The sequence below is a fragment of the Urtica dioica genome, chromosome 6, assembly GCF_054948205.1.
Source record: "Urtica dioica subsp. dioica isolate 48M chromosome 6, U.dioica_male_clone48M_v1_H2, whole genome shotgun sequence".
NCBI classification, from domain to species: domain Eukaryota; kingdom Viridiplantae; phylum Streptophyta; class Magnoliopsida; order Rosales; family Urticaceae; genus Urtica; species Urtica dioica.
This window is the reverse complement of record NC_142761.1, coordinates 4704868-4719664: the sequence shown is the minus strand read 5'-3', so window position 1 is coordinate 4719664 and position 14797 is coordinate 4704868. Positions and strand designations below refer to the sequence as shown.

At 36.7% G+C, this 14797-nt stretch overlaps 1 protein-coding gene across 1 annotated transcript; it reads right to left on the bottom strand.

Annotated features, from left to right (window-relative positions):
- Positions 1–603: 603 nt before the first annotated feature.
- On the bottom strand, positions 604–4950 carry LOC149393049 (uncharacterized). Its single transcript, XM_089617891.1, has 5 exons — positions 3709–4950; positions 3431–3569; positions 1368–2279; positions 1023–1226; positions 604–812 (listed from the first exon to the last, which is right to left on the bottom strand). Exons 1-5 carry the CDS (start codon positions 4948–4950, stop codon positions 604–606), a joined length of 2706 nt encoding a protein of 901 aa, XP_089474017.1.
- Positions 4951–14797: the final 9847 nt, after the last annotated feature.

Sequence of the window (14797 nt, the reverse complement as noted above, 5' to 3'; positions counted from 1 at the left end):
AATGAATGAATAAAGTAACAGTAATACAAAATCGTGATTTGTGATTGAGTTGGCGAAGATATGTCCATGACACTCATCTTGCTTAAAAAACGATGAAATGTCTGCTCCAAGTGGTTTGATAAATAGATCGGCAAGTTGATCAATGGAACATATGTATAAGGGTGACATAAGGCCCGATGTGATTTTTTTCACACACAAAATGACAATCAATTTCAATATATTTTGTGCGATCATGAAAACCAAAATTTTTAGCGATATGAATTGCTAATTGATTGTCTCAATAGACATGAATTCGAGCAGTGAGATTAACTCCTAGATCATAGAGAAGAAATTTAAGCCATTGTAATTCGGCAGTGATGGCGGCTAATGATCTATATTAAGTGTAGAAATTTGAGATTGATATGGAGAAATTCTCAATCTAATTAACGTGATCAAACATGATCAGATTTATACAAATTACAACCGAGAAAAAAAAACATAACTAATTGCTTAAACATAGGTAGCTTAACAAACAAGCTATTTATTATAACCAACCCTAAAGACTAGGAAACAAACTAACAAGCTAACAAACTGAGAATACTACCCGAAATTCTATACTCCCCCTCAAGCTTGGTGGTAGATGTCGATCAACTCAAGCTTGGAACAGTTTTCTATGAAGGGTTGTCGTGGCAATGGTTTGGTGAGAATGTCTGCAGCTTGGTTCTGAGACGTGACGTACTGCATGGAGATGGTTCCTACTTCAATCTTCTCGCTCAAGAAATGTCTGTCAATTTCAACGTGTTTTGTGCGATCATGTTGAACTGGATCCTTAGCTATACTTATAGCGGATTTGTTGTCACAGAGCATTTTTACTGGACCATTGACTTGAACCTTTAAGTCTTCAAGTAATTTCTTCAACCAAATTTCTTCACATACTCCATGAGCCACTGATCGTAGTTCTGACTCTGCGCTGCTTCTTGACACCACTTATTGTTTCTTGCTTCTCCACGTGACAAGGTTTCCCCATACAAATGAGCACATGCCTGAAGTTGATCGAGAGTCAGTCTTTGATCCAGCCCAATCTGGGTCGGTGAAGACTTGAATCTCACGGCAGTTGTGTTTCTTGAACAGCAATCCCTTTCCTGGTGAGGATTTGAGGTATCTGAGGATTCTCATCACAGCCTCTAGGTGTTCCTCAGATGGATCATTCATAAACCGACTAGCTATACTCACTGAAAAACTTATATCTGGTCGAGTGTGAGCCAAATAAATAAGTTTTCCAACAAGTCTTTGCTATTGGCCTTTGCCTACTCCTGTCTCGGAATTCCTCTTGTTCAATTTAGCTATAGAATCCATTGGTGTGTCTGAGGGTTTGCAGCCAATCATACCTGTTTCTTTGAGCAGATCAAGTGTGTATTTCTTTTGTGACACTGTGATTCCGAGCTTGGATCGTGAAACTTCCATTCCCAAGAAGTACCTGAGTTCTCCAAGGTCTTTCACCTCAAATTCTGTCGCCAAGACTGCCTTGAGCTTTATTATCTCTTCTTGATCATCCCCAGTAAGGAATATATCATCCACATAAACACTTAAGTTCGTACATTTTCCATGATCTGAGTGTTTTGTGAACAATGTGTGATCAGCATGGCTCTGAGAGTACTTACAGGATTTGAGAATTTGAGTGAAGCGGTCGAACCAAGCTCTTGGGCTTTGTTTGAGTCCGTAGAGGGATTTGTGGAGATGACACATTGAATCTTTTGACCTGTTTCCTTCAAATCCTGGAGGCAAGTCAATGTAGACTTGTTCTTCAAGAGTGCCGTTGAGGAAGGCATTTTTCGCATCTAACTGAAGCCGTGGCCAATCCAAGTTAGCTGCGATTGACATTATCACGCGGATTGTGTTTAACTTAGCCACCGGTGCAAATGTTTCTTGGTAATCGATCCCATAAGACTGTGTGTATCCTTTAGCAACTAGGCGAGCTTTGTATCTTTCAATAGTGCCGTCTGACTTGTACTTCACGGTAAATAGCCATCTGCACCCTACTATTTTCTTCCCTCTTGGCAGGTCCACAATGCTCCATGTCTTGTTCTTCTTGAGTGCATTGATCTTTTCATTTGCAACTTGTCTCCACTCAGGGCTTGTCATAGCTTCTTGTATCGTGTTTGGTATAGAGACTTGATCCAATTTAGTCACGAATGCCCTGTATTGTGTGGACAGATTTCCATAGTATATGAAATCTTGAATTTGGTAAGGGCCACAGGCACGCGTTGGCTTTCTCAAGGCAATTGGAAGATCAAGCTCATCTGTTACACACTCAGTATCAATCAGTATAGATGAATCATGACTCATGTTACCTTATTTTGACTCATCTGTTCTCGTTGGGGATTGAGTCGGAGAAGCCTCATGGAATGCTGAATTGTGTGGTCTTTTTGAGGCATATGGTCTGGATGAGGGTCAGCTTGGTTTGGGATTTGCTCGGTGTATGGATTAGGAATAGTTTCTGTGAGGCTTATTGGTTCAAGGGTTGTGTTTGGATCTTGGCTTTCATGAGGTAGTGTGGTCAGGCTTTCAGGCTTGGCAAAGAAGGGCATATTTTCATGAAATGTTACATCATAGGATATATAGGTTTTCTTATTTTGTGGTGAGTAACATTTGTATCCCTTTTGTGCAGATGAATAACCAATAAAGATACATTTTATGGACCTAGGGTCCAGCTTACTGTGATCATATATGTGAACAAAAACTGAGCATCCAAAGATTTTAGGAGAGATAGTAGATATGAGCTGAGTGTTAGGGAATGACTCATAGAGGATCTCATAAGGGGTTCTAAATTTTAGGACCCTAGAAGGCATTCTATTGATCAGATAGGTTGCTGTTAAGATGGCTTCCCCCCAAAGGTATTTAGGCACCTGAGATGTGAACATTAAAGTCATGGCTACTTCTAACAAATGTCTATTTTTTCTCTCTGCTATCCCATTTTGTTGAGGTGTCTGGACGCATGAACTAAGGTGAATGATGCCATGTTCTTGGAAATACTGGTTGAGTTGAGAATTAAAGTAGTCCTTGGCATTATCTGAGTGAATAATCTGAATCTCTGATGCAAACTGATTTTTAATCATTTTATGGAATTGGATTATAATAGAGCTAGTCTCAGATTTTTCTTTCATAAGATACACCCAGCGAAGCCTAGTATGATCATCAATAATGGATAGAAAACACCTAGCCCCATTTACATTTTTCATACGTGAAGGACCCCAAATGTCACTATGTATGGTGGAGAAAGGTTTTGAGGATATATATTTCCTAGGACTATAGGTGCTACTAGTATGCTTGGATAATTGACACACATCACACTAAAATAAGCTTGCATCTTTATTGATAAACAATTTTGGAAACAGTTTCTTGAGGTACATGAAATTGGGATGACCTAGCCGATAGTGATTCATCATGATACCCCTATCATTTTGAGAGGAGGCTGACTTATTTTGCAAGATTGAGGTTGAGGCTACTTTGTGGGAGTCTGTGTTGGTCTTGAGGAGGTAGAGCCCACCACACATCTCAGCATTGCCAATCGTCTTCCCTGAGCTCTTTCCCTGTATAGAACAAGACATTTCATAAAAAAATGATTAGACAACATGAATCCTTAATCACTTTGTGAACTGAAAGAAGATTGCAGTGTAATTGTGGCACATGCAAGACTGATTTGAGTGTGAGTTGTGGAGAAACTATTACAGATCCACTTCTTGCTACTAACATCTTTGAGCCATCAGCTATAGTGACATACAAACACTCATCACTCGGTGTGTAGTTGGAGAATAGATTGAGATTGCTGGTCATGTGATCCGATGCACCAGAATCCATGATCCACACACTAGAGAGGCTTGTAGTCGCGTGAAAAGCTGTTAAGGCTTTAATGGCTTGAGTGAGAGTACCTCTTTGAGCCATCAATCCGGTTGAGCCAGGAGCAGATGAATCAGCTGGTTGAGTGGCCTTCCGGATGAGACAGGTGAGAATCTCCAATTGTTCAGGACTGAAAGGACTGGTTGAGGCTGAGTTGGCTTGAGTGTCCCGATCTTTTGAGTACCTTGATGGCTTCCAGTTGGGTGGCTTGCCATGAATTTCCCAGCAGGTCTCCCGTGTGTGCCCGGATTTCTTGCAGTGATCACAATAGGGACGTCCCTTCTTAGACTTGTTGTAGGGAGCCTTGGCGATGAAGGCTTGTGATTCTTCGTGAGCGATCAGCGCCGAGCCATCATGAAGATTTGGTGATGATGAGAGATGACTTGTCATCATGAGTTTCCGGCGGCTCTCTTCATGTCTGACCATCGAGAATGCTTCCCGGAGAGATGGTAGTGGCTTGATGCTCAAGATTCTCCCCCTCACTTTGTCTAGCTCCTTGGTGAGGCCTGATAAGAGCTTAAAGACACGTTTTGCTTCCAAGATTTTGGTATAGAGGGCTGAGTCTCCAGGACAGCTCCACCTGTGTTGATCATAAACATCAATACGTTGCCAAAGTCTTGTTAGATTGCTATAATATTGAGTAACTGAGGAATCTCCTTGCTTCAAGTCGTGAAAGAGATTCTCAGTTTCAAATAGCTCAAACGTGTTTTCAGAATCTGAGAATGTGACTCGAGCTGATTCCCAGATTTCTGAGGCAGTTGCATAGAGAAGAAAATTTTCTCCTATCTTCGGTGTCATGGAATTGATCAGCCACGACATGACCATGCTATTCTCGGCCTTCCATATTCTGTATTTAGGGTCATCTATCTTCGGCGCCTTGGCTTCTCCGGTGAGGTGATCGTCTTTGCTGCGGCCACAGATGAACATTTGAACAAACTGGGACCATTGAAGGTAATTTTGGCCATTTAGTTTGTGACTGGTGATGGAGTGTGGGTTTTGGTCGGCAATGGATGTGTTTAAGGTTGGTGTTTCAGAAGAAGAGGCAAGGGTGTGGGTTTGACCATATTTTGTCATATTGATCAGATGTTAACACCGCTCTGATACCATGTAGAAATTTGAGAGTGATATGGAGAAATTCTCAATCTAACTAACGTGATCAAACATGATCAGATTTATACAAATTACAACCGAGAAAAAAAACATAACTAATTGCTTAAACATAGGTAGCTTAACAAACAAGCTATTTATTCTAACCAACCCTAAAGACTAGGAAACAAACTAACAAGCTAACAAACTGAGAATACAACCCAGAATTCTATATTCAGCCTAAGTGAAAGAACGAGACACTGTCGGTTGTTTCTTGGACTTCCAAGATATTGGGCTATCACCTAACATCGTGAAATATTATGTCGTAGATCGTCACTAACCGAACAACTAGCCCAATTTGAGTCGGAATACCCCTTTAAAGTAAGACAACTTGTGGATGAAAGAAAAAGCCCATTTCCAATATACCCTTTAAGGTAATAAGAACACGATGAATGACATTGAGATAACTAGAGTGTGGAGTTTGGAGGAATTGACTAAGAGAGTTGACATCATATTGAATGTCCGGTCGAGTCATAGTTAAATATAAGAGACGACCAATAAGGTGACGATAAATTATCGGATCGGGAAGATGAGTCCCATCATTAGGCTTTAAATTATCGGATAGGGAAAAAGGAATGGTCGAGAACTAAGCATTCAAGAGTCTTTAAGAATGTCTAGAGTATATTTGCGCTGACAGAGGAAGATTCCTTTCTTGGAACGAGACACCTCAATGCCTAAAAAATATCGTAAGGGCCCGAGATCCTTAATCGAGAAGGACTGAGCGAGGAAGGTTTTGAGGTAAAAAATAGCTTTTGAATTACTTCATGTGACATGAAATCATCGACGCAGACGAGAACAAAAAAGAGAGAGACATCATTGCAGTTATTAGTGATAAGACTACAATCAGAAAGAGAGTGTTTGAACACACGTTTTGCACAGTAGAAGAAAATTTAGCAAACTATTGACGAGAGGCTTGTTTCAAACCATATATAGATTTTTGGAGCTTACACACATTATCTGTATTATTTGCAAAACCAAGAGGAAGTTTCATGTTGACTTCCTCACGTAAGTCACCTTGAAGAAACGCATTGTTAACATCAAGTTGATGTAGAGACCAATTCTTATAAGAAGCAATGAAGAGTAAAAGTCAAACCGTTACCAATTTAGCAACGGGAGCAAATGTATCATGATAGTCTATTCTTTCGACTTGGGTATATCCCTTAGCGACTAAATGAGTCTTATAATGCTTTATGCCACCGTCAGAATGATATTTGATTGAGTCCAAGTATTATTGGATTAGAGGGCAAGAATTTCCTTTTCCATGGCATCATACCAGCGAGAAGATTTAATTTTTTTTTTTATAAAAAGAGTGAAATTTATTATTCTCAACAAAATTTAATAAGAAAACTTTTGTGAGATTGGCTAAGATGAGAAAGTGAAAAGAAATATGCTAACGGATAGTTGGTGGAAGAGTTTTGGGTGACGACGAGGCCGTTCAGAAGTTTTACGAGATACATTCGAGTCGTTAGAAGCTGAAGGGTGATCAGAATCATTGACATTTCTATCAGGTGAATATATATTTATTTGTAATAATTCTTCATTTAGAGGTGCAAAAGTGATGTGAAGATCATCAAAATGGTGAGGGACATCATGATGTGGAAATATTGCTTCATGAAACACTACATCATGTGAAACGTAAATTTTATGAGTTTGAGGGTCATAAATGAGATAGCCTTTTTGAACATGAGAATACCCAACAAATATGCCATATTTTGCACATTCATCGAATTTATGATAGATATTCATGCTTTTTGGCGAAATATAAACAACCAAAAACACGTAGATAAGATAAAGAAGGATCTTTACCGAATAGAATATGATGAGGTGATTCAAATTGGATTTTTTATGAAGGAAGTTTATTAATGATTATGTTTATTTTTGCAAAATATTTGTCTAAATACCCATCGATTTCCCACATTTTTTTTATCGGTTTCCTCTACTGTAAGTGGTTTCCCTACCAGTACCGATTTCCTTTTTGTTGTCTAAATACCCCTTCGATTTCTCTTCCGGTAAACACTTCACCCCAAAATTAAAGTCCCGGTATGGTAACGGTAACGATAATGCGAACCTTGAATTTGTATTGATATTCGTTTCTCAGAGTTATTCGTCTATCAAATTGTACAGCCCTTTGGTCCAAAATAGATTACACTGGTTTATCGTGTTCATTACAATTCAGGAAAACTTCCTTTACAAGTTTTGCAACTTGGTTCTGAGAATTACGAAACATCTGATATCTTATCATAACCTAATTGTAACGTTCTCTTGTTATAAGGCGTAACCCAAATATTGTAGTTAGTAAAACCTGCCCAGATATGTGGATATTCTTCACTTGTTAGAAGTGGACTTGCCACCGATCCGGGCATTAAATGATAACCATTGTGATTTTCAAGCACTAGTACATATTTGAGCTTGTACGATAGTTCATTTGTTTTGTGCATATCTTAATCACCACAATCCACTCACTAACACATAAACACACACATAAATATATCAAACAAACAATCACCTAACGCATACCAATAAATTCAGATCACACACTCATCATATTTAATTTTGAACAAATCTGTGTTGTAGTGAGATTATTCTCACCTTTTTTAGAACATACGACCTTAGACTTTTGGACTATTGGAAAAGCTATTCGACTCAAAGCCTAGTTGAAGGTATAACAATTAGGTTCTCATAAACACTTCTGTACGTAACAAAATTTCTGGAAAAACTCAAAGACATGACTCGTAATTGAAAAGACGAAAATACCATTTGCCCCAGGGTTTCGGCAAAACATTAATTTTAGAGAAAAATTATGGAAAAATTTCAGAAGCTCGTAAAAATTATTTTGAACGTTTTCTTCATCTATGGTCTAACTAAAAAAGGATTTAAAAATAATGAAACTAAAATAAAGGTATATCGTGGGAAAATAGTTTTTATACACATTCTGGAAACGATATATGCACCGGTAAAAAAAATAAATTTTTGATATATTTTCCCTGATTAAAAACTCATAAAATTTTTATCATATAAAAAAACACATAAAAGTATCTTGTAGAAAAATTTCAGACCAAAAAACGTTTTGTAACTATTTTAAAAAATATACAAAACCACACTTTTTGAAACAACGCACTAATTGTAAACAATTTTCATAATAAAATTCGTTCATCTAAAAATCAAGAAATTTTAAACACATACTGAAAAGATCTTTAATATTCATGTATAAAAATTAGAGATTAAAATAATATGCATAGATAAAACATAAAACAAAATAGGTTTAAGTGTAATTTCATACATAAAACATACATAACAAAAAACATACATAACAAAAAACAAGATTACTGAAAGAGTTTGGTTGTAACAATAGTCCTAAACGCCTCAAAATTATCAGGAGCTAGAGCTTTTTTTTTTGTTTTTTTTTCCTTTTTAAGGAAGTAAGGGAATAAGGAGGAAATGTACGAGAGGAACAAAGAAATTTTTTACTTCAAAATTATAAAACCTCTTGTCTCTCCATTTAATATAATTTACGTTATAAAATTTTATGTAGCAGTTGCCAATCAGAGAGCAATTAAAGTCTCACTATAGAGCGTATAAAATCAACATCTATGACACAATATGTGATTAAAACTTCTGATAATATATTACCATTACATTTCTTTACGTTACTTGCATAAAATATATCATTCCCTTTTGATTTTTAAAAAATCGTCTATATATAAATGTAAACTTCATTATTTTGTTAATATAGTCACTAAAGCTATACAAATTACTTCACAAAATAAATTTCTACGTGTGTGCATATATACACACACATATATATAATATAATTCATGTGCGTATATGTTTGATTCACAAAAAAAAAACTAATACACAAAGAAAATATAGTTTACATTATAAATTAAAAAGAATTTTCATATTAATAAGAATAAAAAAAATTACATATGTATTAAGTATATTCTGTACGCACAGTTGCACATTACACACCCATAAAAGAAAAAAGTTAGAGTAATTATTACTAAATCTAATGTGTGTATATATATATATATATATATATATATATATATATATATATATATATATATATATATTCATACACATATAATTAAAATTTTATGTCACATACTTTCATAGACCATGAACAATAGGTACTTCAACTAGGATTAACCACACTAGGTGTGGCGCGCGTCTGGTTGCACGTGTGACACGGACTGAAGGTTGCGCGCGCCAAACATAGGATTTCTCATTGGCGTAGCGCGTGTGATGCGTACATGACATTTTTTTGGTCTTTTTTCAAATGTCTTCACAGGCCCGCTTCTGATGGGCTTCTTTGGCTTCGGCTTAGACCAGGCCCTCTTGTGGGCCTCATTTGGATATTTCCTTAACAATATGAGTGTACAAGTTTACTTACCCAATAGTGTGTCCGCGAATCTTGAACTTGGGTCCTTTTGGTGTCACCATGCCTACGTTGTTAAGTTTTGCCCCAAAAGAAGGCTTCATCGTCAAAAACATGAAAATCTGTCCCCTCGTGTTTTGTAGTTGGAGCCCTAATCCGATCAATGTACCCAATTATCTTCATCAAATCTAGGTCAACCACAATAACTACTCTCTCGAGTGGCGTTACGTACATGTTGGCCGTCCCATTGGGATCAAAACACTCCACTTTTATCTCCCTCCCGTAGTTGTCCTCCCCAAACGAATCCCTCGTATAAGTAGCGCAAAATACTTTCGAAACATCAAGCACACGCTTTGTAACCGATCTCTGAATGGTGCGTAAGACAATGAAAGCTTATTTGCCTCGTCTTGATCGGAAAATGGGATCATCGAGTACCCCTTTACGAGGTAGACCTTTTGGGAGACAAAGGAACGGTTTCAAAACTCCACTATTAGCTCTAGGGTTTGCATTTTGTACCGACCTTTCGAAAACTGCTCTTTTTTCAGGCTTGCCTAGGCCTATGTATTGGAAAGTGAGGTTTCGCTTGTTAGGCTCGCTTGGATAGGATTCTAGAGCTAGAGTTCGGATTAGGTTAAATTCAGATGGGGTTAGAGGGTCTAATGGGTGGAGATTTTGGGAGAGGATTGATGAGAAGCATGAGACTAAAAAGAATATGCAAATATAAGAAATAATTTTGACATACTATAATTGAATAAAAGGGATGTGTGTGTGTGTGTGTGGAAATGATTGGCTTTTGTTACGTTGCGATGTTCTTTGAATGGATATATTATGCTCTTCTTTGGATCCTTAATTTACAGTAGATGTTTGTGATTTATTTAGTCTCCACATGCTAACATTTGTTAGAAAATTTTAAGGACTACTAATGTTATTAAATAAATGTGTTGGGTCACTATTAATTAAGTCAAAATTGATGTAGTCTAATTTTGAATAAAATTTGTGACTTAAGGACATATTTGTCATGAAATTATTATGTGGCTACCATAAGTGCTAATCTAATTTGATGATGGGCCAAATTAGAAATAACCAATAGTTATTAGTAACTGCCTGACAGTTATTAGGCAATTACTAATAATAGGGTGGGTCCCTGATTGCAGAACGTACGATCTTTTCTTGTATCCCCATCAACAAGAATACTCCAGGCTCTCAACATTAATCTGCAATTGGAAGACCACCACTGTTTTTTATTTTCAATCCATGGATTCAGATATGCTTCCGCTATTGAGATCTATGGTTTGTTTCTCTTGAATTGAATTAGGATTATTTTAGTGATTCAAAAATCCTAACAATTGGTATCTGAGCCCCTTCCAAATTTTCAATTCTTGAGATTTCTTTTTATTATCGTCGATTATGATCGATGTGATACGGATGATAAAAGTATTTTATAATCTTAGTCGTTACCATATTTCGGTGCACATGCAAATTTTGGTTTTGGTTTTCAATTGCGTCTTTGCCTAATGTGTGGTGTTGTGATTCGGCATTGATCTGTGTATAGCATATTGAATTATTGATGGACTTCATAATATGGTTTCGGTGGACTTTAATTGTGGGTATATGATCATCGCAATGTGATGTATTGTGTTTATATTCAATTGAGTTTTGCGTTGTTGGTGTTTGGCAATTCAATTTGCGATATTGTTTTTTTTTTAGAAAATAAAAGTGGTTGTTTGCCTTGCGATATAGTTGTTTGGCTATTTGCGATTACACAAAAGTATCAGTTTTGTGTTATTAAACTTTGTCGCATATGACATCTTTATGACTCTCACGTTGATGCCCTTATAATTTTTTTTTGTTGGTAGTCAATGTGATATTTAGGCATGGTTTATAAGAAGTCAGTGCATTAATATTTTTTTTTTATACATTAATGCATATATATGACATTAAGCTTCTATTATTCAAATTAATGGTATATTATACATAAAAGTGTCCATTATTCCTAATAAATAATTGAAACAAAAATGTCGTCAAAGTGACCTCTCTTGTGTAAATTATTTATGAAGAATTTTGGATGTTGTGTATGTGTTAATTTATGCGGATACTAATCGACCTAAAGGAAGATTAGTGACTGGCCAAATTACATATACATATTTGTAATGATAAGCATGTAATGATAGTAAAGTTTTACTTGTGAATAATTGATCGATCCAAAGATAGATTAATTATTTGACAAGCCTTATTGTTAATGTTTGATCATTACAACAAAAATATCGTTAGCAATTAAAATTATTGTCAAAAGATTTGGTATTGCTGATGTTGCATTAGGTATCTTGGGATGAGATTTACCATTATTTGAATTTTATTACTTATTAAGGTTAAATTTATGTGTATATGTGCTTATGTGATTGTATTGTTCTATTTCAGCTGTTGCTACTGTATCTGCTAATCTCAATTCGGTTCCGGTCCTTAATGGTAACAACTTTAAGGATTGGAATGAGAACATGATGATTGTTCTTGGCTGCATGGATCTTGACTTATCGCTTAGAATGGATAAGCCGACTTCTATTACGGATGCTAGTTCTGCTGATGATAGGCGGATCTATGAGAAGTGGGACCGTTCTAACTGAATGAGTCCTATGATCATCAAGCGCGGCATACCTGAAGCTTTCAGGGGTGCGGTGTCTGAAGAGATCACCAATGCCAAAGATTTTCTAGCCGAAATCGAAAAGGGCTTTGAAAAGAGCGATAAGGCTGAAACAAGCACTCTTTTAAAGAAGCTTATTTCAATGAAGTTCAAGGGCAATGAAAACACAAGGGAGTACATTATGGAAATGTCTCATATTGCTTCAAAGTTGAAAGGACTCAAACTTGAGTTATCGGATGACTTGCTTGTCCATTTGGTCCTTATATCTCTCCCTCCTAAATTCAGTCAATTTTAGGTCAGTTATAACTGCCAGAAAGAGAAATGGTCTCTTAACGAGCTCATTTCATTTTGTGTTCAAGATGAGGAAAGATTGAAGCAAGATAAGACTGACAGTGCTCATTTGGCAAGTACCTCTAAAAGTAAGAATCTCAAGAGGAAGAATGAGGCTGCTAAAGATAAAAGTCCAGCACTAAAGAAACAAGCCCAAGAGGATCTTCTAGAGGGTTGTTTCTTTTGCAAGAAGCATGGACACGGGAAGAAGGAATGTCCTAAGTATCGCATATGGCGTAAGAAGAAAAGTACTTTCCTTGCTTTAGTCTGTTCTGAGGTTAATTTGGCTTCAGTACCTAGAAACACTTGGTGGTTAGATTTTGGTGCTACTTCTAACATAAGTGTTTCGATGCAGGGTTGCCTGAGCTATCGAAGGCCAAGTGATGCCGAGAGACGCATCTATGTTGGTGATGGAAAGTCAGTAGATGTGGAAGCAATTAGGCATTTTAGATTGTTATTAAGTACTGGTTATTACTTGGATTTAATAGATACTTTTGTTGTACCGTCGTTTAGACGAAATTTGGTTTCTGTTTCTTGTTTGGACAAATTAGGATATTGTTGTTCATTTCAAGACAGTGTGTTCAGTTTATCTATTAATTCTAAAGTTGTTGGGACCGGTTCACTTGTTATTTAAGACAATCTTTATATGTTTGAAACTGTTGTTTCTTACAATGAAACCTTGAATGTGGAATCACGTGGTACTAAGCGCAAATTAAGCAATGAGAATTCAAGTTCTTTATGGCACAAGCGATTAGGTCACATTTCTAGAAATAGAATTGAAAGGCTTGTTTCCAAAGGAATTTTGGATCAAATTGATTTTTCGGACTTTGATGTTTTTGTTGCATGTATAAAAGGAAAACAGACTATAAAGGAGAAATTGGGTGCATTAAGGGAAACAGACGTCTTAGAGTTGATACATACGAAAATTTGTGGACCATTTTCTACTCCTTCTTGGAATGGTCAACAATATTTTGTATCATTTATAGACTATTCAAGATATGCATACATTTTTCTGATTCATGAAACGTCCCAAGTATTGGACGTGTTCAAATAATTTAAAGCTGAAGTTGAAAACCAACTCAACAAAAGGAGAAAGAATGTCAAATTTGACCGTGGTGGTGAATACTATGGTAGATATAACGGCTCAGGTGAACAACGTTTGGGACCCTTTGCCAGATACCTAGATGAGTGTGGTATCGTCCCACAGTACACTATGCATGGGTCGCCCAGAATGAATGATGTTGTTGAAAGACGAAACCGAACTCTTAAGGATATGGTAAGGAGTTTGATTAGTCATTCAACCTTACCAGAATCACTTTGGGGAGAGGCACTCAAGACCGCAGCCTACATTTTAAATAGGGTACCAACTTAAGCCGCTGTCAAAACACCTTATGAGCTTTAGACCAGGCAAAAGCCTAGTTTAAAGCATTTCCATATTTGGCGTTGTCTTGCTGAAACAAGGCCTTATAGGTCGAGTGAAAGGAAATTGGATCCCAAAACAGTAAGCAGGTACTTTATTGGGTACCCTGAGTGATCAAGGGGTTATAAGTTTTATGATCCTAAAGTTAAGACAATCTTTGAGATGGGAACTACAATGTTCTTTGAGGATATTGAGTTTGGTGAGAGAAATAAAGAAAAAGGTTTTGTCTTTCAGGAGGAGTCGAATTCAACAATTCCTATTGATGAAAGTTTAATTCATATTCCAATTACTTTTGATAATGTTCAGGATTCCTTTCTTGTCATTGATCAAGAGCAACAAGACATTGTCATTCAGCCACCCGAGGTACAAACTCAACAACCTCAAGATCAAGTGCCTTTGCGGTGATCCACTAGAGAAAGAAGAAATGCTATACCAGATGATTACATAGTTTTTCTTTTAGAAAATGAGGATGGTTGCAGTATGATTGAAGATGATCCTGTCAACTTCCAAAATGCCATGAATAATTCAAACTCTATAAAGTGGATTGAAGCGATGAATGAAGAGTATGAGTCTATGCAAGACAATAAAGTTTGGGAACTTGTCCCATTGCCTGAAGGAAAGAAACCTATTGGTTGCAAATGGATTTTTAAAACCAAAAGGCATTCGAAGGGTAATGTGGAGAGGTATAAGGCTTGTCTTGTAGCTAAAGGTTATACTCAAAAGGAAGGGATTGACTTTAAAGAGACTTTTTCTACGGTCTCATCAAAGGACTCTTTTCGGACAATCATGACACTTGTTGCACATTTTGATATGAACTCCATCAAATGGATGTCAAGACAGCATTTCTTAATGGAGACATTGAAGAAACAATCTATATCGTGCAACCTGAAAACTTTGTGTTGGGAGACCCCAAAAAGATGGTTTACAAATTGACAAAATCCATTTATGGGCTAAAGCAAGCTTCCCTTCAATGGTACCACAAATTTCATCAAGTGATTCTCTCGTATGG